The 27,556-nt window shown below is 33.2% G+C and overlaps 1 protein-coding gene across 1 annotated transcript in view; it reads left to right on the plus strand.

Moving 5' to 3' along the window:
• The window catches only part of LOC150098439 (nucleoporin NUP188-like), a 280,537-nt gene extending 253,494 nt beyond the window's left edge, over positions 1-27,043 (plus strand). Inside the window, exons 28-31 of the mRNA XM_090405212.1 lie at positions 13,768-13,902; positions 20,083-20,144; positions 24,153-24,282; positions 26,859-27,043. Of these exons, the coding sequence (XP_090261338.1) occupies positions 13,768-13,902; positions 20,083-20,144; positions 24,153-24,282; positions 26,859-27,026 (495 nt within the window). The 3' untranslated portion in view covers positions 27,027-27,043. The remainder of the gene's footprint in view (positions 1-13,767; positions 13,903-20,082; positions 20,145-24,152; positions 24,283-26,858) is intronic.
• The last annotated feature ends 513 nt before the right edge of the window (positions 27,044-27,556 follow it).

The raw sequence follows: 27,556 nt of genomic DNA on the forward strand, positions 1-27,556 counted from the left end.
AATATGATTTCTTTCAGTTGCTGTTGAATGTTACAAACACTTCACCAGGTTGTCTTCTTGTAGTGGGATTTTTCTATGGCTAGTTTAGGTTGTTATACAGGTTGTAGATGGGTCCTCCACATTCTTGAAATGATTAGGCCATCATTTTTGTTGAGATTTGGGTTGTGTTTGAGCATTTCACATGACTCTTTAAATTTTCTTTCAAACCAGGTTTTGGTGCGGTGTAGGGACCTGGTATTTTTCCAATCAATTCTGTGATATGTTTGGAGTGCGTGGTCAGAAAGGCCAGTTTTTCCAAAAGGAGGTATTTAATGTGTCGTTTGTGTTCATCTTGTCTGTTTGGGATAGTTCGCTCTGTTTCCCCTATGTATGGTATGTTACATGTGCATTGTATTTTGCTCTCAGGGGACCCTTTAACCCCTAAACATTAAAAGGAACTATGAGAACTGAAAATTTTAATGTGATATACAGTGGAGTCAACAGAGACCAAAGAGCACAAGCAGGAGTCATGATTTGGATTCATAACTCCCTTTCAAAACAGTTAAAACATTATAAATTATGGAATGAAAGAATAATAGAAGCTAGAATAAAAATAGATAGAGGCTATTTAACAATAATTGGTTTATATGCCCCAGAAGAAGGAAGAGAACAGGATAATATTGATTTTTATAATCAGCTACAAAACACATATAATAAAATAAATAAAAATGATTACATAATTTTAGCAGGAGACTTAAATGCAAGAATTGGAAACACAAAAATTAATAATAATATAGGAATACATGGAGAACACACTCTAAACAGAAATGATAAAAAATTGATTGACTTTAGTTTATAATAACCTAAAAATAATGAATTCCTTCTATAAACATAAAGACATACATAAATATACTTGGGCAGCAAGAGGATGGAAATCAATATTAGATTACTTCATATTAAATGAAAACACATCAAAATTTTCACTAGATGTTAGAGTTCACAGAGGATATGAAATAAGCAGTGACCACTTCCTTGTTAAAATAAAATTAAGATTACCACCTAAATGGCTACAAGTAACAAGAACAGAAAGAAAAATTGAAACATTTGTTTATAAAACTAGACTATTGAATGACACAAATGTACAATGGCTATATGAACAAAGAATTAACCAGTATCTAGATAAAATAAAACAAAATGAAGAAATAGAAATAGAATGGCTTAATATAAAAACGATACTAAATGCAGCAGCAAATGAAAGCTTAGGAAAGACCAAAAAATTCAATAAAAGAAAAAAACTGAAGATCTGGGATGATACAATCAAAGAAATAATCAAAAAGAAAAAAGAAGCCTATCACAAATGGTTAAGCAGTAAAAGATTAGAAGATGAAATAGAATATAAAAGAATAAGAGCCATAGCTAAAAGATAAGTCAGAAAAAGACATAGAGAATCATGGAATAAATTTGTTTCTAATTTAGAACATGATTTATATAAAATAAGACCCAATGTATATAAGATTTTGAAACACCTAAATGCAGATACCAAAGAAAACAAAATTAAACACTGAATTGAAATTAGAAGAATTTTTAAATTACTACACAGAACTGTGGACAGACAAATATTTTAAAAAAGACAACTGGCAAACAATTAACGAAAATGAAAAGGAAATAACTGAAGAAGAATTAGAAATCAGCCTGAAAGAAACAAGAAACGGAAAATCACCTGCAGAAGATAAGCTAGGTTCAGAACTATATGAATATGCAGGAACAAGATTCAAAGGAAGACTCTTATTATTTTTAAATAAAATTTACTCAACTGGTATCCCCAAAATAGAATGGAAAAAAGCAATTGTGATTCCTATCTTTAAGAAAGGTAATAGAGATGACCCTAAAAACTATAGAGGTATCAGTATACTAAATTCATGTTACAAAATATACAGCAGAATCTTAAATAGCAAACTAATGAAATATTCTGAAAACTTTATTCTAGAGGTACAAAATGGATTTAGAAAAGGGCGATTATGTATAGACCCAGCCTTCTGCCTAAAATTAATAATAGAGAAAAGAAGAGAATATAATTTAGAAACACATATTGCATTTATTGACTTTGAAAAAGCATTTGACAAAGTTAAAAGAAACATATTATTTAACATATTAAAAGAAAGACAAATACCAAATAATATCCTAAAAGCTGTCACAAGTATATATGAAAATAATCAAATACAAATAAGATTAAATCATGAGCTATCATATACAAGAGAGATAAACCAAGGGGTCCGACAGGGATGTCCCCTCTCAGCAACTCTTTTTAATATCTACTTAAATGAAATAATAATAAAATGGAGTAAAAATTTACATCAAGGAATTAAACTTTCACCTACAGTTAATTGAAACACTCTCCTCTTTGCAGACGACCAAATAATAATTACAAATTCTGAAGATAACTTACAGAAAGCTATTTTAAATCTAAATGAGATATCCAAAGATTATGGTATGATAATATCAATGGAAAAATCAAAAACTATGGCCTTTAAAGGACAAGATCCAGCAAGAACTAAAATAGTATTAGATAACAAGATCTTAGAACAGGTGAATTCATTTAACTACCTAGGATGTATGATCACTTATGAAAATGAAAAAGATATAAACATAAAAATTGCAAAATATTTAAAAATAACAGGAGTAATTAACTCTATATTTAAACCAAACCTAGTTCAAAAACAAACCAGACTAAAAGTATACAATACATTAGCCCTACCGGTCTTAATGTATGGAAGCGAAATCTGGACAATAAAACAAAAAGACAAACAAAGATTAACAACAGCAGAAATGAAGTTTATGAGAAAAACTGCAAAGTATACCCTATTTGATCACAAAAGAAAGGAAGATATAATGAAAGAATTAATTAGGTGGTGACATTGCAGAAACGAATAAACCAGTAGATTATACGGGAATTGTGGTGAATGAAGTGGAAGTGAATAGTCTATTACAAAACCTCAATGTCAATACATCTGTGGGATTGGATGGTATACCAGCTCGTGCAGTACGTGAAGCAGCTAAAGAATTGTCAGTACCCTTGACCATTTTGTTTAATTTGAGTCTCGGGTCTGGGTTAGTCCTGAGCGGGTGGAAGGAGGGGAAAATAGTTCCACTGCATAAAGGTGGTTCCAAGACTGCTGTTGTAAATTACCGACCGATTAGCATATCAGGAATCATTGTCAAGGTCTTAGAGAAATTAGTCAAGAAAAGAATACAGGATTGGATAGATGAAAATGGGATAGTGTATGGGGGACAACATGGTTTTGTGAAGGGTAGATCATGCCTCAGTAACTTGCTCACGTTTTATAACACAGTGACGGCTGAACTGGATAGGGATAATGGGTTTACAGTGATACTACTGGACCTTGCCAAGGCCTTTGACAAGATACCACATTTAACCCTAATCAGTAAACTGGAGCAGATGAGGATAGATATAGGGTTGGTAAGAGGGATAGGAGGGTGGTTGAAGGAGAGATACCAGAGAGTGGTTTATTCAGGAGTAGAGTCAAAAAAGACGTCTTGTGACTAGTGGAGTGCCGCAGGGCTCTGTTCTTGGACCACTGCTTTTCAATTGTTCATCAATGATGTTGGAAAGGATTTAAGAGGAAGTGTTCACTTGTTTGCTGATGATGCAAAGTTGGGTAGAGCAATTGTGAGTGCACAGGATGTCAAAATTTTACAGGATGATTTGGATAGTTTGGAGGACTGGGCTAGGAAAAATGGATGTCAGTTTAATGTGGCAAAGTGTAAGGTTATGCACTTTGGGGTGAAAAGAACAGCAGTATATCGCATTGGTGGAACCGTACTCCAGGAGATTGATGAGGCCAGGGATTTGGGAGTGTTGGTGGATAGGGAGTTGAAGTTTAGGGGGCACATTGCAAAAGTGACTAAAATAGCTCACCAAATCACTTGGCTTCTGAAAAATACTTTAACATGCAGAGACAAACAAGTTGTTGTTCCTCTGTATTGAGCCTTGATAAGACCCCATCTGGACTTCTGTGCCCAGTTATGGGCACCAGGGTTTCTTCGTGATGGGGAGGAAGTGGAGAGGGTCCAGAGTCGAGTGACCAAGATGATAGCAGGTCTGTGGAATGAACCTTATGAGAATAGGTTGAGGATTTGTGGATTGCAGAAATTGGACAATAGGCGAAGGAGGGGTGATATGATTGAGACATTCAAATTACTGAAGGGTTTTTATAAGATTGATCCAGAAGATATTTTTGAAAATATGACTGGTGGTGGGAGGACTAGGGGCCATGCATGGAAGCTGGGCAAGAGCGTGGTTGACAAGGGTGTTTGAGCTAGGTTTTTTACTTGGAGAGTGGTGAATGAGTGGAATAAGCTTCCAGAGTCTGTTGTGGGTGCTACGACCGTGAATGAGTTCAAGGCAAGGTATGATAGATACTGTGTGAATGTTGAATAGTTGTTCCAGACATGATGTTGGGGCCTCCCTCGATGAGTCTGTCGACTCCTTGGAGTTTCCCGGAACAACAACAACAATAATAATAATAATAATTAAACCAAGAACCAGTAATTGAAAAAATTAAAAAATATAAACATAGATGGATGGAACACGTTCAAAGAATGAAAACAGAAAGATTACCAAAACAAGCCTTAAAGTACAAGCCATTAGGAAAAAGAAAACCAGGACGTCCTTTAAACGATTCAACGATGACTTCTAAGGCCGGAACAGGCCATACTAGGCCTAAATCCTTGATACGTATGATGATGATGATGCATTGTATTTTGTATACCCCTGGGTGGTCTAGGTGTGGAAGAGGATCTTTAGAAGAACTGAGTAGGTGTCTTAACTTATTTGGGGGTTTAAAGGTGGTTTTAATGTTGTATTTGCATAGTGTTCTGTCTATTTTTTCAAAAATGCCTCTAACATAAGAAATGGCAATAGCAGCATGTAGCTTGGTTCCTTATACACTTGTATTCTTCCGATGATGCCCTCGATACAGGGGTCGAAACATCAAGTTTTATTTTATTATTAATTAATAAAATAATCTGTTCAACGCATGTGTTTTTGTATCCCTAAATTTATTAAAACATTTTAAACATTTATTAAAACAAATTAAAACAAAGTGTCCCTAAATTTATTAAAACATATTAAAACAATACAGGTACATACAAATATGAATAACAAGACAAAGACATTGAAAATGGACAGAAGCATTGAAAATATCAACTGCATTGTGAATGGAGAACTGATAAAACCAGTGAAACATTTCAGCTACTTAGGCATGATTTTTAGAGAAGATGGTAAATTAAATATGGAAATATACAACAGAATCAACAAAGCTTATATGGTAGGAAGTCAACTGAATAAATTTATGTGGAATTTAGTCAAAACACTAAATTAGCTATATATAAGACAGTATTCAAACCAATTTTAACTTATGGATCTGAGAGCTGGGTCAGAAGTAAAACACTTGACCAAAGACTAGAGACCGCAGATATGAGAGTCCTGAGAAAGATTATAGGCATGAACAGATGGCATCAATGGCAATATCATATTAAAAACTAGGATATTAGGAAAGAATTTGACATTGTCAGCATCCAGGAATGCATTAGCAGAGCATCTCAGGTGGCATGGTCACTTGAACAAAATGTGATAGGAAAGATTAGCAAAACATGCATTCTCTGCCAGGTTGTCAGGAAAAAAACCAAGATATGGGTCGATTGATACAGTAAAAAGTGCCTTAGAAGATAGAAATATAAGATCTGATAATATTGGAGTCTTCACAGGTAACAGGTTGATTTGAAGGAAAATTGTAGATAGGAAGTTAGTAATGATGTATATTTTTCATGTAGTACAGTGGTATCTCGCTAATCCGAACCTCTTTTGTCCTAACCCTCCAGTAATCTGAACTGCAATTTGAAAGGGAAAAAAAAGTTCTGTTTATTAAGTATTATTTATTATTTTGTGCTATTATTTTTATTATTTTTTTTATTATTATTACAGTACAATATAACTATGGTGATACACAAAAAGAGGAAATTCAAAACGTGCATAATTTGGTTAAAAATATAAATCCAGATGTTGAAATTTCACATAAAGATGTACAGAATGGCTTACAGGTAGAACTGAAAGTGAATTTGAAATCAAATCAGATGCTGAAATTATAAATATGATGCTACAGAATGAATTAGAAGACGATGATGACGATAAAGAACTCGAAGAAAAAAAATAAAACATGAACAGGCAGTTGACAGTTTTAATATGTGTATAGAATGTGCTGAGCAGAATGACATGCCATTCCACAAAATTTTATTGCTAATGCAGTTCCAATAAGAAGCATTCGAACATTTTTTTTGTGTTAAAATAACACACAAAAAAACTTTTTTGTGTTTTGTACAAAAAAATAATTTTTTTTTTGTACAAATTACTCAAATTAAGTTACGTACTGAACTATGCAATTTTATTAAATAAGAATCCTCAACAATACAGGTACATACAAATTAAATTTTTTACTAAAACAAACTTGTGTACTGTATTATTTTTTGAGTTTTACATTACAGTATAGCAGCTTTTTTTTTTCTATCAGTTACTTCATTTATTTACAGAATTTAATTGATGTACCATTAGAATCTGATTATTTTTGTCTTAAACGTTAGTTATTGTTGTCTCTTGGGGGAAAATCCGCTAATCCGAACGAGCATGGTTTTTATTGTTTCAGATTAGTGAGATACCACTGTATTAATATATCCTGTACACCCCTTGAGGGTACATGACAGGAATTTGATGATAATGATGTATGATTTGGTAGAGAATTGTTAGAGCAAATCTTATTTATCTGTATAATTTATTTTGCATCTTTGTTCATTGATTATTTCAGAGTATAATACTAAGACAGAAGGAAGTAACTTTCAGTAAATAATTACCAAAATGAATGTGTTCAGAAAATGTGTTGATGTTGAACTGCATTTATTTATAAAATCTCTACTGAGTTTATGAAATTGACCGGTTAACGCTTCTAATCTTGAGACATGAATTTTTTTTAAAATTTACCACATATGCAAGAGATCACAAGACCTGTAACACAAGAGTGCTGTGTATGGGCAGGGAGAAAGAACAGATCTGTTAACAAGTTTCTTGTAAAGCTCAGACTCATATTTATTGGGAAAAATATTATGGGGAAAGGCTGTTCCAAAGAATAGAGGAAGATGGAATGAAGGAAGAAGATGAGATGTTGGTTCAGTATATTTGAAGTTTAACTGTGTATGGGTGGTGCTCTAGTTCTTATTAGAGGAATGGGAAGATATGTTATTGGCCAATTTGGTGAGCAAATTTACAGTGATTAAGTATAAATGTATAGTTATTATTTGCTATTTGTAAACCTGTTTCTATACTATATCATAAACCTGATTGGTTACTGTGCCTTTGTAACGATATATTTTAATTATTTATATATTTTCCTCTTCTTATTCTATCCTACTATTGCATAATAAGTTTATCTACCTTTCGCACTAAGAGTCTTATGCCTATGGATACTAGAAAATTTGTTTGTTAAGACTGCACCACCAGTATCATTTTATTGGCATAAAACTCAGTAATACGGCAGGTTGATTTCTCTCTCTAACACAAAATTTCTTCAGCAAAATTTAGCGCAAACAGTCGTGGTCTAATTGCACTTAACCACACGCTTCTGCTATCTTATTTGATTCTCACTCTTAGGTTCGTGTTTATTTAGGAACAGTGCATTGTAATTGGAAAGATCAGGCAGCACTCTATTGACATATAAACAAAACACATTTATTTACACTAGTATAAAAGGTACATGAATCAACGATAGGGAGGTTGTCTTCTCTACCTATCTGTTAAACCTTTAGCATAAAAATAGAACTTTTCCACTTCAGTATTAAATAACTCTATAACAAAATTACTTATTTACTCTGCTTACAAAATCAACTTATTGAAATTCTTTTTTACTTTGATTACCTTGATGGACCTGTGGTTTCAGTCAGGATTTCTCCATGACTGTAGGTCGTAAAGAGTCCAGCTATTCCTGTCTTGGGCTTTTCTTCTCCATTTTCTTCCAACTTATTGAAATAAGTCTTCCAGGTTTCCTTTTGGTATCTCTCGGATACCAGTTTGTAACTCTGACTGTCCATCTGCTGTCTCTCATTCTGGCCCATCTTCTTTTGCTGTTGTAGATTGTTTTTATTATATCTGTGAGTCCAGACTTCTTCCTGATTTCTGTGTGTCTTATGTGGTCTATTTTGTTTATATTGCATATTCTTCTTTCTATTGCACGTTGAGTTGCTTTGTTCTTCTTTTAAAATTGTGTTCCATGTTTCACTGCCATAAGCTAATGCTGGTAAGATGTGACTATTGAAAAGATGGGTTCTTATGTCTATATCTATGTTTTGGTTGGTAATTGTTGATTTTATTTTGTTGAAGGCTATCCAAGCAGCTCTTTTTCTCCTTGTCATTTCATTTGATATATCATTATTCATTATATGGACTGGCCGAGGTAGATGTATTCTTCAACTTTTTTTGATGGTGTGAGATTCTAGAGTGATTGTATGATCTTTACAGTATTTGTTTTTCATCCATCTTGTTTTGTCAGGGTGTATTTCCAATCCAATTTTTCTGCAGTTTTGGCTTATGTTATTCAGCATTGATTCTAGGAGTTTGGGTGAGTGAGATATTAATACCATATCATTGGCGAATAATAGGATATTTAATATTTCACCATCAATGTTTATTCTATCTTTCATGTCAGTTTTTCGAATGATGCTGTCCAGAGTAGATGTGAGGAGATTAGGTGATAAGACATCACCCTGACGTACTCCTCTACTTAAGTTAATTTTAATTGGGTGATTGAAAAGGGTGATATTTGTTGCGCTTTCTTTGTAGATATCTTTTATGAGTTGGATGTATGCTTTTTCTATGCCTTGGATGAGTGTGCGACACAGAGCCTCTGTAAGTTTGTTCCATCTTTTGTTATACATTCCCTTTTGTAATCTAGGAGATACGTTATAGATGGGCTGATAAGAATTAAGTTAATAGTAATAAGATGTGTCTATAAGAGAGTCATTTGGCATGTTAGTAATTGGTATGAAATTTGTGAAATAACTATATAGTTAACTAACCTCTTTGTGAGTGGATAAGAATTTCAATCTTGTGGGGGGGGGACATCACCCCTACCGAGCACGTCCCTCAGGTGGCGGATGAGGGAAGCTCAAGTGGGCAGCTCCGAATAATGAATAAGGAGCCGTGGACCAAAGGCACACTTCAGAACCATGGTCAGGAGAAGTGCTGTAGACCACTGTAAAGATGCCAGCAAGTAGAAGAAGAAAAAGGCCCCCCCAGTCCTGCGCAGCTCTTTGCAATTCCACCAAGGTGGTGGTGAGAAATCTGCAAGAGCAGGGGGGGGGGTGCTAAGAATCTCACAGAGGAAGACAGACCACCATCTGGAAATTCGACCCTATTTATTGGTTCCTTCAACAGTAGAACTCTGTCTTCTGACTCCCATATTGATTTCCTGCTTCAAGAACTGCAAAATGTAAAGTTTGATGTCCTTGCTATCTGTGAAACCCGAAGAAGCTCTGAATTAACAGCAAAATGGAACAATGGCAACCAAATTTTCCTGGGAGCCTCAGATAACACTACAAGGGCTGAAGGAGTTGGCTTCATCATAAATGAAAAGCTAACTAAAAATATTATTTCTTGTACAATCCATTCTGAATGATTAGGAATACTAATATTAAAAATTGGAGAATCCATAACAATAAAAATAATAGCAGCCTATGCACCCACCTCATCAGCTGACAAAGAAGAAATAGGAAATTTCTATGAACACCTATGAGAAACATTACTGAAAAAAACAACATACACAATAGTGTATGTTGTTTTTTTCAGTAGAAGATTGGTACACGATTTATTGAAGAAAAATACATTTGACCATGGGGGAAAGGGGAAAGAAATGAACGAGGTGAATTTGTAGAAGCAGAAAGGCTGTACATTATGGATAGTTTCTTTAAAAAGAGAACTGGAAAAAGATGGACTTGGCAATCTTCAAATGGAAAGACAAGAAATGAAATTGATTTCATCCTAACAGATTGCAAAAGAATAATAAAAAATGTCGAAGTCAAAATACATAAAAAAAAATGAAGAATGCATACGAGCACAGTCCAACCATAAAAATCGCTCAAAACAGATAAACCCAAAAGAATTTAGGGGAAAAAAAGGTGGAAGAAACCGACTGGAAATTAAAAAATGACATCGACAAAGATTTAACAAACTTTAACAATAAATTAATGCGCTGCAAAGAAAGAACCTCGTATGAACTTCCTCCTAAGACCAGGAAACGCCTATCAGCAAGAACAATAGAACTATTGAAGAAAAGAAGAATACTGAAAGATACAGGGAAAGCTCATCTAGAATATAAAATTATTTGTAAACAACTGAGGCAGAATATCAAAGACGACTATAATATATATAGAACAACAAAATTGGCAGAAGCAGCTAGGCTCTGCAGTAGCCTAAAAAAAGTAGAAAAAGAAATAAATCTAAAGCAACCACTATCATCAGCCTTCATAGACAATCAAGGAAACAGACACACAAACAGAGGTGAAATGGAAAAAATAGTAAAATCGTTTTATGAGAACCTTTATTCATCTAAACAAGTAATCACAGCTCCAGAACCAGACGAAAATTTGGGAAATCTGAAAATAACATCTGTCCTACCTGAAGAAATAAAACTGGCTATCCACCATATGAAAAATGACCGATCACCAGAAATTGACGGTATAAAATCTGATGAATTAAAAATGGGTGGACAAATACTCTTTAAAGCTCTAGCAGAAAGGTTTACCCGATATATACAATTAAGGAAAGTACTGAATGGAAAACATCAAAGACCATAATTCTGCATAAAAAAGGTAATAAAAAAGACATTAGTAACTACAGACCTATCTGTCTATTAGCACACATAAAATATTCTCCAGAATCATCCTAAACTGAATACAAACCTCCATCAATGAAAATAGCTGCAAAGAACAGGCTGGTTTCAAAAAAGGCTTTTCAACAATAGATCACATTCAAACTATTACTCAGCTAACAGAAAGATGCAGAGAATACCAGATCCCACTTTGTCTTCTTTTTATAGATTTTAAAAAGGCATTTGACACTGTTGAGCATAATGCAGTAAAGAGCATAATGACACAGAGGCTCTGTGTCGCACACTCATCCAAGGCATAGAAAAAGCATATATCCAACTCATAAAAGATATCTACAAAGAAAGCACAACAAATATCACCCTTTTCAATCACCCGATTAAAATTAACTTAAGTAGAGGAGTACGTCAGGGTGATGTCTTATCACCCAATCTCTTCACATCTACTCTGGACAGCATCATTCGAAAAACTGACATGAAAGATAGAATAAACATTGATGGTGAAATATTAAATATCCTATTATTCGCCAATGATGTGGTATTAATATCTCACTTACCCAAACTCCTAGAATCAATGCTGAATAACATAAGCCAAAACTGCCGAAAAATTGGATTGGAAATACACCCTGACAAAACAAGATGAATGAAAAACAAATACTGTAAAGATCATACAATCACTCTTATGTCGCACACTCATCCAAAGGTCTTGCACTGAAGTCCCTATGCTTTTCCTGATATTTCGGGCCTTAGGCTTCCTTCCGGTGTGTCTTACTTCAGTGACATCTTGTCGGGATAGTAGTGGGCTTTGGACTGCAAATCTCTGGCACTCGAATAGCTCAGGCAAAAGGTTTCAACATACAGGCAAATTCTCCGGTGCTTGAGGTTTGCTCTGTGGCTGTTGGCTTCAGTTGACCTCCCATGGCAAAAATCATCCGACCAAACCTGCCTCAGGTATTTACATTTGCAATTCTCTCGTCATTCCGATCGGCTTCTCCTCTGGCGTGGCCTTGTCGTAATGTCCTGTCCTATGGATCCTACTCCTGAAATTTCTGCCCCTAACTGCTGATGAATTTCTATTGATCTTCATGCCTTTTTATTTCACCATCTCCGGGGCCTTGCGTGAAGTGTTGAGACTCCTGAAGAATTCGGCATGACACTTTGATCTTCTATTTCGACTGACCTGTTCTTTCTTCTTCTGGTATACTACACAAAATCCAATTAGATGGACACCGGAACTACTTGTGAATTTCACCGTCCCTTTTCAGAATGACCTTGATGGTGGGCATAGACAGAGCTTGTAAACAATGGTTTCAAAAGCACTTAATTAAACAATAACATATAGGTTGGAGTGACATAGTATTTTCTTTTGTTTCTTGCAAACTTTGCCCATTCTTTTTTACTGTGTTTTTGGCCAGATAAAACTTATCATAGAATTATATATATTCTTTTATACACGTTTATTTATTTTTTTTTTATATACAAACTTTTTAAATCGATGTAAAGCTCTCGTAAAACTTCAAGCTACATCGAATTTTACATAAGTATCTGTGATGTTAATTCCTTTATTAGCAATAAGAAGTTTTGTTGTATATCAATTGTTTGGTCAGAAATGTTGTCAGCACTCACAGTTAAAAAAGTTATTAAAACATTGAACATTTGAGTGCTATTATATGAGGGGGAGGGCTTACAGAATGAAAATTCAACACTTTTGATCCATAGCAGATCTCCTAGACAATATTGCTGGTATCTTTCCATAAGAAAGGCCTGAAGAAAGGCATCATGAAAGGTTGTAAGCCTGTAGTACATTAGTATGCTTAGGTGAGCTAAAGATGTTTTTCCATATTTTTATGTAAACCTCCAATGCCAATTATTCAGGAATTGTACAGAATCTTTAAGAACTTGTTGGGCATGCTTCCATATGATACACACACATCATCAACGATACATTGATGTTTTCAAAGATATATTTTGAAAGAATATATATATGAGAGCCTCTGCTGTGACCTATAGGATGGAGAAGATCATTCGCTTTATGTACCAGTCCATATATATATATATATATGGACATATGCATTCCATATATTTGAGGATATTAAATTCGTCAGGACATTATGTGAGTAATATGCTTCTTTTTTTTTGTGTGTGTGTGTGTTCTATAGAGAATGGATCTGATCTATTTTTTGTATTTCAGCTTGTAACAGAACACAACTTGTATTCTTATAAACCCTCCTTGCTTTTGCATAATGTATAATTTCTCTAATTTTCAGAAAATCAGTATTTTAGAATTATCTCTGCAATTTTTAAAAAAGACATGTTAGAAAGCAACACCTTCTTGCATTTTAATGGAGATGAATATTTTTCTAAGTGAATAATTTTTTTTAACGGACAGACTAATTGATGAAATGTGCCATTTCAACATTCATTTAGAAGTGGGATTTGTAGTAGCAGCAAGATCTGTTAGTAGCAAAATAGGAACTAAGTCCACTCAGCCATATCTAGTTCATTTTATGGTCTTCATTGAAGTATTATCTGATCATGCTGTTCAGGTTATCCTTTCATAAACAAATCATAAAAATCCTTTCATAAATCATCCTTTTAAACTGAATATACCGAATGGAATATGCTGAAGAGAAAGCTTGTGAATTAATCCATAAGCTCTAAACATCTGAAGATATTTGCTAGAAAAGAAAAGTAAAAAAATTATAATAATACGATTTTTTGTGGAGGGGGAGGGATTTTCTTATAAATAATTCCATATAATATGTTCTAAATATGTTTAGAAAGTATGCTATATAATAGTTAATTCACATAGAGATAATAATTTGCCTTATTTGTTGTTATATAGGGTGTAGATATTGATCAATGGCAGCCACTTCTGCACATTAGTTTCATTAGTACACCAGCAGTTGACCATGCAGCACCTCTCAGTTTTGGCTCAATTTTATCTTGTATAAACATGTGTTTGAGGTCACTTACAAGGGTAAGTGAGAGTAAATTTATAATTGTGTGGGTGACTCATATTTTTGTTATATATTTGTAAAGAAAAAATGGATTACAGATGAATATTTTTCTCACACTTTTTTACAGTTTGTGCATGTATTCAGTTTTCTCTTTCTCTTAATTTTCAGTTTCAAAATTATAAGCAAGTTTATTAGTTTGACTGCCACATCACCCTTATATTAGAATTATCTTAGGAGTACTACCTGTTAAGAAATTAAGTAAATAAAATGTTTTAAAGTAAGATATATGGAAAGTTAACTGTCAAAATGAGAATTCATCAATTAATATTTGCATCTTCATTAGAAAATCTCTGTTTTGATATTTGTTGTTGTGTATTTCCATTTTGAATGAAAAGCACAACTAATGCTTGTTTCACCATTCCTAGCCATTTCTTTGTCCATTGCCTCAAATCATGCAAACACTTTCTATACCAGTCCTTCACATCATCTATCCAGTCTTGACTTCCTCTTCTGTTTATACTTTCCATTGTACAAAGCATCAAGTTTTTGATCTTTCTACTGTTATTCATTCTGTGGATATGTCTGAAAAGCTTTAGTTTTTTTTTAAATTATTTTATGCATTAGATTCTCTTTGCAGTTTACTTTGCTATACAGTTCCTCATTTGTCCTTTTGCACCAATCCAGTTCATAGAGATTTTTTATAACATGTTCTTTCAAAAGTCAAATATTCATCTTAATATAATAGGAATAATGTCAAACCTAGAATCCCATTTTATTTATTTATTTATTTTTTTTTTTTCTCATCTGCTCTAAAAATTTTCCTTGCCTGATTTTGTAGCATTCATTTGTTATCTTTTTTTTTTGGTCTCCAAATTTGGATATCCTCTCTGATCTCTTTGATTATTTGTTTGAAGCTTGATTTCTGCAGTTCAGATATCCAAATAATGAGAGCTTTTTTTCTTGGGGACTTTAGCATCCACAACTCAAAACTGGTTTTTCTTCTTCAATTTTGCTTGTCAAGTTGGAAGAAATGCTGGAGTGTTTGCTATTAGCTGTAAATCTAGCAAAAATTGTCTATCTATCTGCCAGAAGAATATTAGTCAAAGACACTTGCATACATCACATGTGTCATGAGTCAGAAATACCAGCTTCACACTCAGTCTACACTATACCTCACAAAAGCTGCAACATACCATCAGTAAATAAAAAATCCAACTTTGAAAGGACCATGTGCAGAAAACTTGCCTCCTCCTCAATGGCATTCAAGCATTCTGGTCACTTATCCGTGCTACCAGACAATGATAAATAATCACATTCCATCTTCTGTCCTTCCATCTCTCTCTCTCTCTCTCACTCACACACACACACAACATGATGTTACCATTGTAACATCATCCAAAGAGAAAGCTAACTTCCTGACATTTTCTTCTCCTCTAGCTCTTCTATAGATGACTAAGACAAGTCATCCTCCATTATACCAAGAACAACTCATTGCATACCTCCTCTAATTTTTTTTTCCCCAGAAAGACATCAGATGAACCTTCAGTACCCTTGATGGAAGTCTTCCATTCCTGATGTTAACTCAGTATCCCCTCCCAAATTGCTCAAAATTTGTGCAGTTAACATTTATTGATTTTTTAAAAATCTTTCATAGTTGTCCAAAATCAACCCTACTTCACAGAAGTATGCTTATATTCATCTCAGTCCAAACAAACTGTTATCCCATTGCTTTTCACTCAGTTCTGTCAAAAGTTATAGAGAAGGTCATCAACATCTGACTTATTCATAATCTTAAGGCCTATCTGGTAAGCAGTAACCACCAATATTTATTCAGTCATGCTTGTTCAACAGCAGATTTCATATTCAACAGTACCCATCTTTGGTTATAATCCATGTCAAGGTTTGGAGAAATTCATACAACTGCTTTTGATACTTCTAGGCCATTTCATTGGATGTTTCTGCTTACCAAACTATCATCTTATCTTTCACCCTTCACAATTGAATTCCCAATCCCCTTTCTCGATTATTCACTGCATGTAATGATGGATAGTTTCCTCTCCTCAGATTACCAATGCCTTGTACTTTCATCTACTCTTTTCTCCTGTACATTAATGTCCTTCATTTGCTGACCTCAAATTTTATCCAAAACTTTAATGATGATATTACACTCTATTCCATCTTCAAGTGCTGCAACAATAATCTTCTTGCCATCCTTCATTGGAAGTGAGGACAACCTTTCACTTTTATTGCTACCAAAATATAGTTCTCTTATTTTTCATAACAAAGGTCTCACTTCATTTCACTTATCTTTGATAAGATCAAGGTCTTAAGCCAAAAGTAGGTTTTTCTTATTCTTTGCTGACCTTTTAGTCTTGTCTGTTACAAGCATTTCACATTTTTAGTCTCCTTAGCATCCAAGCACTATATAAATCCCAAATCCTCCCAACCTTTAGAATACTGTTCTCACATCTAGATTGGTGCACAGAAAATGTCCTTAAGAATGATCAATACTGTCCAAAAGAGGGCATTCCATTTAAAGATGACTCCTCTTGCAGACTGACTTACTCATTCTAATCACTCTCCCCCCCCCCCCCATTCTCCCTAGATGTTCTGTTTCTGCCTTATACCTTTTCTGTAGGTGCATCTACGAGCACTGGTATGATGATGATGGCCAGTTCAGAAGAACTGGCCATCATCATCATTCCTTCACTTTCCTTGATGCTTATTAAAACATGAGCAGGCTGCTGGTCACTATCCATTCATTGTCCACCAACCTATTCATCCAATTCTCAACCTTCTCCTCTTGGATTCCATCTACTTCTATTGTTTGTCAAAAATATTCTTCATGCTTTTCTTCAAGGGCTATGTTTATTCAAAACACATATTGCAATACCCAGGTCAGGCTTTCCTCTTAACTACTTGCTCATACATGACACCAATGATACACACCCTTGACCTTCATAATTTCGGTTTGTTATATAGATGACATTTTTGCAATCTGGCCCCATAATGAAGAAACTTTTTTTTTTATCTAATATAAACAATCTACATCCACAAATTAAATTTACTTTGGAAATAGAAAAGATAACAAATTATCCTTCTTCTGTTCCTCTGCTCATCATTAGGAAAACTAATTACTTTTATTTATCAAAAGCTTACTTTCACCCATCGCTACATTTAACAGCAATCTGCTCACCATTCCTCACAGAAGACTGGAATTATCAAAACTTTAGAACAGTATGTATGCTCACACTGTGCCTCAACAATTACAGCAATAACTCTTAAACATCAAACAATATATGAAACTCAATGGCTTCTCAGAAAGGACTACACAACATCTTTTGATTCCTATAATCCTAGCTCATATAACAAGGAAACAATATGTTGAGTCCTCATCCCATACATTTCTGTCATTGCAGAACTCATTTCCAGAATTCTTAAGAAATACAATTTAGTGGCTACCCCCTCTTCCTATCAACAAATTATCATCCAAAAATAATAGAGATTAAGACACTTTTCCTAGTGTCTACCAGGTTTCTTATGGCCATCATTGTTCTTTCTTCAAACAAACTGGATGCTCAGTGAAATACAAGAACACTAATCTTGCATCAGCAACAGGAAATGTGGCTTGGCACAGCATGGAATAGTTATGGACCACAATATCCTATTGTTTGAAACACATTTACTTTATCTGCGTTGCTATAAATTCGAATGTTTGTTTAAAGAAAGTGCCGAGGCCTTACTGCACCTTCTGAACTTAAATCAGAACCCCTACCTCTCACTATCTAAGATATGGGAGAGTCATATTCAAATTACACATTGTTAAAGGGGATTTTTTTTTTTAATGCAGGTAATAACTAATAAGTGTTTCCTCAGTTATTCCTTTGCATTGTTCTGCATAGAACATCACACAACTCTCACTGTTTCAAATCAATCCATTGTTTATGCTCTACCTTGTAATTAATTAATGACCTCTAATATAATGGCTTTAAATAAATATTATTTACTTATTTCCTTGTGTTTTTGTGTGAATTAAAGAAAATTATAAAACAAGGTTCGCTATACTGAATTTATGAGAAAAATACCCCCCCCCACCTGCATTGTTTTTCAAGAATAAATGTCTTAAAAAGCACCAACATTTTGAAGGATGGCCTGTGTTGTTTGCATTGTGGAATTTCACATTACTACTATGCAACTGTTTTCTGGCTATTAATGCAGTATTTTAAGCTTTCAGTGTGTACTAGCTAAACTTAGAATCCTTGGTGGCCTTATAATTTCATATTTTGTATTAATTCAGTAATAAAGAAAATCAATTTGAATTCAGAGATATTACCAATTTTTGTTTTGGATTGTATGTATTGACAGATGGCTAAATATAATTAATGATGTTGTAAACTTTCTTGATGATTGCTTTTTATGCATGACATATCAGAAGTTTGTTACCTAAAGCATCCAGAGAAAAAATTACAGAGCAAAGAAATAATTTCAGGTGATCCTCAGTACATCCAACACAGAACAATTTGTATAAACATTCATGTCAGCTGAAATTAGTTTCTGCAGTTCCATTCCACCTCATTATTTTCACAAATAATCTTGTATTGTTAATTGTAAATAATTATATTAATATTCATTAATAATTATCAGTTATCAGTTACCATCTAAATTTAGTTTGGAGGATTGCTTTGGGTTATTAGGTATACACATGGATACTGAACAAACCTGGATGAGTTGGTAATTTGGGATGGACATAGCAAACCAATTGAATTCTTTATTGGCTTAAAACCCCATATGCATTTTGATAATGCAGCATAATTAGATGTATGCTGGTGAAGGTGTCACATCACCTAGTTAAACAAAGTTGCTTTTATTGGGAACAAACAACTATAAAGTTGTTTCAGTAAAAACAGCCTCAATAGAATTAATGATAGTCATCTCACTATACAAAGTATCAGTGAAACAGAGTTGGAACTTTTTTATGTGAATCCCATCTGCAAAAAAGTTGTAAACCTATCATTAGTTAATTAGTACCATAAATGGACTAAGGGTTAGAGAATTTGGAAACCACTTTTCCAAAGAACTTCAGGCCTTTGATAAGAAGAGTGGTGGTCTCACACCAAGCACTGAAATTCATTTACCACTTAAAATTCAACTGCCACTAATAGGTAGAATCACAGTAATTGATATTACTGAGACAGAGAGGAAATGAGTAGCTGTAGTATTTAACACTAAACATGAAGATAAATTTCTTGTATATGTAAATATGACATATTTTGCTCTGATGTAATTTGAATGTTAGCATGATAAAATTATTTGAATCAACAAAAGACAGATTTCTAACAACAAAACAGGAATTATTATATACTAGTCAAGTGTGTGTGTGTGTGTGTGATAGAGAGTTCTTCAGTTGAATAATCTGCAGTGTAGTAAATGTGGTAGAGCTCAATTTTCATAGCAGTGACACTAAGCTGAATAAACTAATATGTGATAAAAATTAATATGATACTCTGTACCTTAAATGTCAATAATGTGCTTGTGATTTTATCAATTATAAATAATTCATAACTGCATAATAATTTCTTAATTTTGAAAGCTATATTAATCAGAAAATAAATCTTTGCAAAATAAAATTATTTTGATTTTATATTAAAAAGCAGTTGTAGAATAAAATAATGTGTTGGATGTTCATTGTTTGATGAACAACCACCTAACATTATAAAAATAGCTGTGACTGCCTAAGGATTAAATACAGATTAATACAGATTAAATGTAAAGATTTCTTTAAGAAACCAATTGTGTGCATGCATGCATGCATGCATGGATGTGTGTGTGTGTGTTAAACTTTTTCTGAGAGTAACTTATAAGATTTCCCAAGGTGCTGAAAACAGTCCAAGTCATGATTAAGGTTTAAAGCAACTAATAATTGCTTGAATATACTTTTGAATAGTTTGAATAATTAAGTCCATGATGGACAGCATACATACCAATTAATATTGATTTCACTTAAAACAAAAATTCTTTATTTTTTATTGCGTAGCCTCTAGACATGCATATGATTTTGGATAATTTATTTATTTTAAATGGGATGCACATTATGGTAGTGATGTGCATGTATGTATATATATATATATATATTTTTATTTATTTATTTTTTTTATTTATTTATTTATTTTATTATTATTATTATTATTTTTTCTTAACAGAATGAACGTGCTCCATCTCCAGGAAGAGCCCCTCAGCCTGAAGGATTATTACCACCTGAAAGGCAGGAAACTCTTTTTACATTTCTTTCACTTAGTTTTGCAATTTTTATTTTATTTAAACACCAGTTTTGAAACTGTTTTACATAAAAGAGAGAGAGAGAGAGGTTAATGTCAGTTCATCAAGAAAAATTGCTCCTCTCTGGTGATGTGTGCATTATTAAAGTTAAGGGTAAAGTAAAGATATTAACATCAAAAGAGGAATGAGAGAAGGATGCATGCTCTCAGCACTCTTGTTCAACATATACGCAGATGTAATCTTTAAAAAAGCATTAAAAGAATGTCCAGAGGGAATCGCAATAAATGGAAAGATTGTTAACAACCTACGATATGCAGATGACATCGTGCTAATTACAGATAACATCACGGATCTCCAAAACCTCATTGATAGGATATACATAGAAAGCCAAAGAATGGGAATAAATATAAATATCAACAAGACAAAATACATGGTCATCGGCAAACATCCAACCTCACTAATGAAACTGACACTCGATGGGAAAAATATCTGGTCTGGTTTGCTGGCTTAATGAAAGGTGGGATCCTAAAATAGATATAAAGACAAGGATTGAAGTTGCACAGCAGTCCTTCATGAAAATGAGAACAATATTCTGCAATAAAGATCTAAGCATAAAAGGTCAGATGCCAAATGTCGAAATGCTACATCTGGACCATTCTGCTCTATGGAGTTAAAACATGGACATTGAAGGTGATAGCCATCAAGAAAATTGAAACCTTTGAGATGTGGCTATATAGAAGAATGCTAAAGATGTCATGGACAGAAAAATACCAATGAAGATGTCTTAAAATTCATTGGCAAAAAAAGCCGAAGATCTCAGATCAAGAAAGTAAATTATACTTGATGAGAAATTATATTCATGTCTTTATCCTTATTTTACCCAAGCATGAACAAAACAAAAGTGTACATCAATCATGCAAACAATCAAGCAATGAAAAACATCATATTATTATTATTATTATGTAACACCTCCAGGGAGTCCAAAGATTCATTGAGGGAGGACACCTACTCTAAAACTCTCCGTCTCCACCACTCCAGTAACCGCAACTGCCTTCATCATCTACACCAACACCATCTACTGCAGACCTTCACCATTAGTATTTTCACAGACAATCACAAACATCCATGCTCACAGTGGGATTCAAATCCACAGCCTTTTGGCTGGAGAGCGGATATGCTCTCCAGCCAAAAGCTCGGCCAACCAGGCCAATCTTATCACGAGAAACGCCAAATACCAACTTCTACAAACTATTTTGTTAGGAAGAATTGATGACAAAGGAGCTAGAGGAAGAAAAAGAATATCCTGGTTTGACAACATCAAGACGTGGACAGGAAAGAGCAGCGTACAACTTCTCAGATTAATGCAAGAACGCAGTTTGTTTGCCAAGATGGTCGCTACCTTTGAAAGAAGATAGCACCATAAGAAGAAGGGCAATTAAATAAAGTTCATGATCTGTGTTTATTAATGTACTGCCAAGTTTTCAAATGAGTAGGAGGAAAGGACTGTACTACTATCATCAGTGGAAATAGTGAATAGTGAAAACAATGAAAGAAGGTAGGAATAGAACATAATCCTAGAGCAAGCTTGCATTAATGAAGAAGTTCAAAGTGAATTGCACAGCATAAAATAGATTGCAGAATGGCAGATTGTTGAATAAACCTCAATGCTGGACCAAATCATATGATCTGGAAATCTCAAGAGTAACAGATTGATTTTTCCAAGCCTGTGATCATAATTTTCATTTGTCACACACTTTGATTAGATCAGTAATATGGTATATCACATCCATAAGATAGTTAGTTAAAACTCAGTATTGTGCTCCAAAATACCAAACTTATTAGTATTCAAACCAATTTTGATGTATGGATGCAAAATTTGAGATTGGGGGGTGGGGGTGAAGAAAGAAAAACAAGTGACTTGAAAACAAGTAGCAAAATGGATTACAATATCCCAGCTTAAAAACAGTTGCAACATATTTTTTGCTAGGAAAGAAAGTAAATTATACTTGATAAGAAATTATATTCATGTCTTTATCCTTATTTTACCCAAGCATGAACAAAACAAAAGTGTACATGAAATATATTCATGACTAAGTTATTTGTATAAATAGAGACATCGGTTTGCTCAAGTAAATATTTTACTATTCGTGTGTGAATATAAGACTTCTGCCATTCAGTTAGCTCTCAGTATCGTCACAGATCTAGCCTTCTTTGATGAGATCTCAATAAAAATCTAAACTAACCTGAGTAGAGACTCTTCCTGTAATGCAGAGAGTTATGCATTCACAAGACTAGATTTTTACTTCAAAACAAATAGAAAAATCAGGGAAATATAACAGGAATCTTTATTTTTTAGATACAGGCTTAAAATATCTGTTCAAATGACTAAAATTAGATGGTATGAATGGAATTTTATATAAAGCAATATGTAACTTATTCCTGAAGTTATAGGCTAGCAGTTACAATTGAAGAACAAACAGAAAATTGATTCAACATTAAGTGCTATAGGACTAGGTTGTATACTACTCTCTGTTTGTTTGTAAGTTTTTTTTTTTAACATACCTTCTACCCATGAAAGGCTGTTCTATAGTACAACAGTACTGTGGGCTGGTAAGGAATTTTTTTTTATCATTTTTAATTAATTTATTTTTTACAGTCCAGAAACCCTGCTCTAAAGACAAACAGGGATTTTTATTTTTTTTTCTCCAATTCTCTTTAAGTAGTCAGTAGTCATGTACTGGGCAGTGAATTTATCTCCCACTGAAAGACAACCATGAATATCCATACCACAGCGAGATTCAAACCTGCAGCTATAGTAACCAGTCGGTCGAACAGGCTGCGAAATTTCTCTATATAAATGTTGTTTTCTTAAAATAAATCCACTACATGTTTTCAGAACTCTTTAAATAAATTAACATCATAGAAAATAGAAAACATAAACTCACTTCTCAATGATAAACTGATTGCAAAAAATATATCTATGTTTCCGTCTGCTGTTTATATGTAATTTTTAATGAAGATTGCAAATTAGATATGGAAAAGGATAAAAGAGTAAGAAAGGCTGGTTATGACAAGAAGCCAAGTAAATAAAATTATATTAAACAAAAGCAGAACCATAGTAAAAATTAAGACATTTTAAAGACATTTAATGTTATTAGTAATCAGCAGTTTGTAAGTAGATCTAATCTGATGTGATCCAAATGCAAGATGCAAGATTCACAGAACAGATGTTTGAATTAGAAATAGTAAGGAAAAGATCAGAGGAAACCAAGACCTGTATAGATTGATGCAGTCAGGAATGCTTTAAAAGGCATAAATATTGGATGCAATAGATCAATTTGGAGTAAAACTGGAGATAGAAATAGTAATAATGAAACCTTACTTATGTTGGACTGTCATAGGAGCTGGTGTGCTCCTAGAAGATGCATAGCAGGAAATAGTGATGATGAGTTATGATTGAGAGAAGTGCTTAAAATGCATTACTGACAGCAGTAACTGAAATAATTTAATGTAGTGCTTTATTTATTTTATTATTATTATTATATGTGAGATCAGCAAAACAGATGTTTGAATTAGAAATAGTAAAGAAAATATCAGCAGAAACCAAGACCCATATAGATTGATGCAGTTAGGAATTATTATTATAAGAGTATCTTTATGGAATCCAAAACTCATGAGGATACCTATGCTAATAATTATTCACTGGCAGAGCATTCATGACCGCTTTTGAAAATCCATTCCATTTGTTCATTACTCCAAGCAAAAAAAATAATTTTGTCTTCATCCCCTTGTTATTTGAAGCTTTCTTCATTATATTGCTGTTGTTATTTTTGCAGTCCTTTATAACAGTATGTCAGATTTAGTTCTGTAATAGTGTATGTTTGTGTTATTATTTTACAAAACAATTACTAAAGTTGTTTTTAATTTTCTCTTCAGTAAATTTATTGAAGGTAAGCAGTTCACAAGTAATAAGTAATTCATATTGTTATTCCAGGCAGTTGCTTCTCTACACTCTAGAGACTAGTTTAGCATTACTTTTATCACAAGCAGTATTGGTGCTTCTCCATCCTAATCTTACTGCATGGGACAAACAGCTAGTTCGAAGGGAGTTAGGAGCAGAAATGGTAAGTAATTTATTGATTTTCTTCACTAGTAGAATTCCAATGTTTTGTCAATGTGTATTTATACAAAGTATTGAAACATAAGTTCACAATACCAGAAGATCTAATAGCTAACATGTTTTTCACACTAAGTCAAGATCAGCATTAGTGTGAAAAACTAATGCTAATTAAGATCAGCATTAGTTTTTCACACTAATGCTGATCTTGACTTTTAGCACTGCTGCAGCTTAAAACTGCTGTAGTGCTAAGAGTACACTTTATGTCTGTACTTTTTCTTAAGTTAAGTAAGTCAGCTTATGCTTTTAGAGAACACAGAAAAAAATGTAAAAAAAAATGAAGCATGTGTAAAACTAGCTAAACAAAAGTCATAAGATGATTTTGGTAAGAACATTGAAAATAAATATCAGGAAGGTTAGAAAATATTCTGTAAACTATTGAGAAAGCTTGGATGAAAGAATACTGTAAGGAATCAGATATGATAAAGGTGACATGAAAATTGAAGAAAATATTCTAGATGTCTGGAGTAATTACTTTGAAAGATTGCCAAATGAAACAAGCAGTGACAGCACAGTAGTAGAAAGCACTCAACAGGAATGCAATCAGGAATATACACAGTCTAGCCATAAATACTGTTACAACTTGAACAGTGCATAAACCTTTATCAGTAAATCATTTACAGCTTTCAGCATATACATACCACATGTATAATGCATATAGCAGCACTCAATGTTTTCAATGTCCCCCTTTTCCCTTCATCCATGCCTGAAGTCTCTGAGTAAACATATCGATGGTGGCACACAAAACATCCAATAGAAATGCTGCAACCGCTCACTCCAAATCCACCTTCAGGTTGGTGATGCTGGGGTGTTTTTTGCAGGCTACTCTCTCAAGCTTTGACCATAATTTGAAAGTCCAACAGATTCAGATTGGGACTTCCAAACAGCCAATTAGATGATATGTGGTCAGGCACATTCACCTCCAACCACTGTTGTTTGGTCCTCGCCTTGTGTGCAGGGGCTGAGTCCTATTTGAAGATTGTGTTGAAAAATAAAAGTAATTTTGAAATTATAAATTCGTTTTTTCATTGTTAGGCTGAGAACTTTTCAGACCACCCTCGTATGTGTAATCTCACAATGATATATAGTTATTCCTTGATTTTTACAGAACCTCTCAATGCTAAATAATATTAAGGATACATTTGTCAGGTAATTGTCATATGGGAGATTGACAAAGATGCTACTTAAATGCAGAAAGAAAAGAAAGTCTTGCATATTAATTTCACCAGTCAAGATCTAAATGAGTTATTTGTAGAGCATGTGATAAGCAAGACACTTGGGTGCTACTCTCTCCTGAATTGATGTATTCTGATTATTTCCTGTGGAATACCTAAAGGAAAGAGTGAACTCTAACATCCTCAGAGATTTGAACACATTGATGAAATCATTACACTGTCATAGTTGATGTTATTCATGCTACCTTGCCTGCTGTTTCTACAAACATGCCCTTGCATGTCACATGAAGCTTACACGAAGATGATAGCTACAATTCCTGTGACACTCTTGAGCTCTTATCCTGTAATATTCAGCCAATTGTGATTCAGCTCAAGTGTAAGTCACTTGATAACATTTTACATAATACATTTCAATTGTGCCTGAATTTTGAAATTTCCTTTGTTTAAAAAAAATGTTTGAAACTTTATTTCAGAAAAATGTAAGTTTGATTGCTTGCTTATAAAGCATGTCATGCATTTTACTTGTTTACAATTTATGAATGTATTTATTCACTTGAAATAAAAATTAAGTTATATTTTAATTATAATCAATAATTCAACATTTTAAATCATGTAATATATTTTCTCAAATTTTAAAAACATAGCATATGCTTTTAAACATTTTTTGCCATAATATTATTTTAATTTAAATAAAACAGAAACATGCTTTATTAGAAGCTTTAAACTTACTAAAGAGTAATTACTGCTAATTAAATTTAAAAAAATAACACAATAGAAGACATATTATAATTTTTAATTGCACAAGATTTTCACTCAAGTATCAAGGGCATCTTTAGTGTGAATTCAAAAGTAAACTAGGTACAAATAAAATAACAAAGACTATTCAACAATGAGAATGTGTCAGCCATCTGAAAATACAGTAGAATATCATGTTCCAAACAGCTCTGAAGTCCTAACCATTATATAAAAAATAAATAACTAGGGAGGGCACTGTGCAAAGAAGAACAATTTCCCACAAAAAAGATAACTTAAGCCTATCAAAATTCATTTGGATTTATTCAGATTATAGCTAAGTGGCACTTTATATAACTGCTTTATAAAAAAATTACTTCTAAATAGGACTTTTAGTCTTTTTTCCATTGAATCTGCTGTTTATGTCATCAACAAGGACCAGTTTTTCTTTATACAGAGATAACAGCGCTCTGTTTTATCTCTATATACCACATTGTTGCAATCACTGTGATAGAGGTAGATTTATGACAAAACACTTTTCATGATTGTAAATAAAATGTAATTTAGCTGAAATGTTAAACTCGTTTTAGATATTCATTTTTTTTTTTTTTTCCAGAATTCAATGACACTAATGATGAATCGCTATCTAAGGAAAGGTACACCTGTGTCTCCTGCTGGAAGTTCTTCAGTAATTAGTCCAGGCCAGCAAAGAGCTCAGTCATCTACAGCTGAATGGCCTTTTATGCGTTTAGTCAGTCACCTGGTTGATAAGTTGTTTAAATAAAATCTTATAAATTTTTACTTTGTTTCTGTCAGATATTTGAAAACCAAATTGAAGAGAAATAGCAAAAATCATTTGCAAAACTTCTTATGATTGGTGAAAAAACTATGAAATATGAATTTCTTAATATTTTTCTCTGATAAGTATAGCATTCTCACTAATGAGAAATTCATCTCTTCTTTGAAGAATATGCAAGTATTATTTTACGAAAATCATTTAAAAAGTATCTTATTTCAAAACTACATCATGTTTATATTATCATAGCATTCACATTATCATAAAAAAATAAAAACTTACTAAAAAATAAAAACGAGAACTAAATAAGTTCTTGAAATACTTTATAGGTTTTTAACATTGAATGGGGGGAAATTTATAAAAGCATTTTGTTTAAGGAGTAATGGAAAATAAATTTTAATATCTGTGTATGTGTACATATACATGTGTGTTTATATATAGTTTAATTTATCAGAACTGTACATAAGTATATATCACTTGTACTTTTTATAGATTCCTGATGTAAATATTTTTAATTT

This window comes from Typopeltis vanoorti, chromosome 15 (assembly GCF_054136105.1).
Source record: "Typopeltis vanoorti isolate ZY-2024b chromosome 15, IOZ_Tvanoo_1.0, whole genome shotgun sequence".
In the NCBI taxonomy this organism is placed as follows: domain Eukaryota; kingdom Metazoa; phylum Arthropoda; class Arachnida; order Uropygi; family Thelyphonidae; genus Typopeltis; species Typopeltis vanoorti.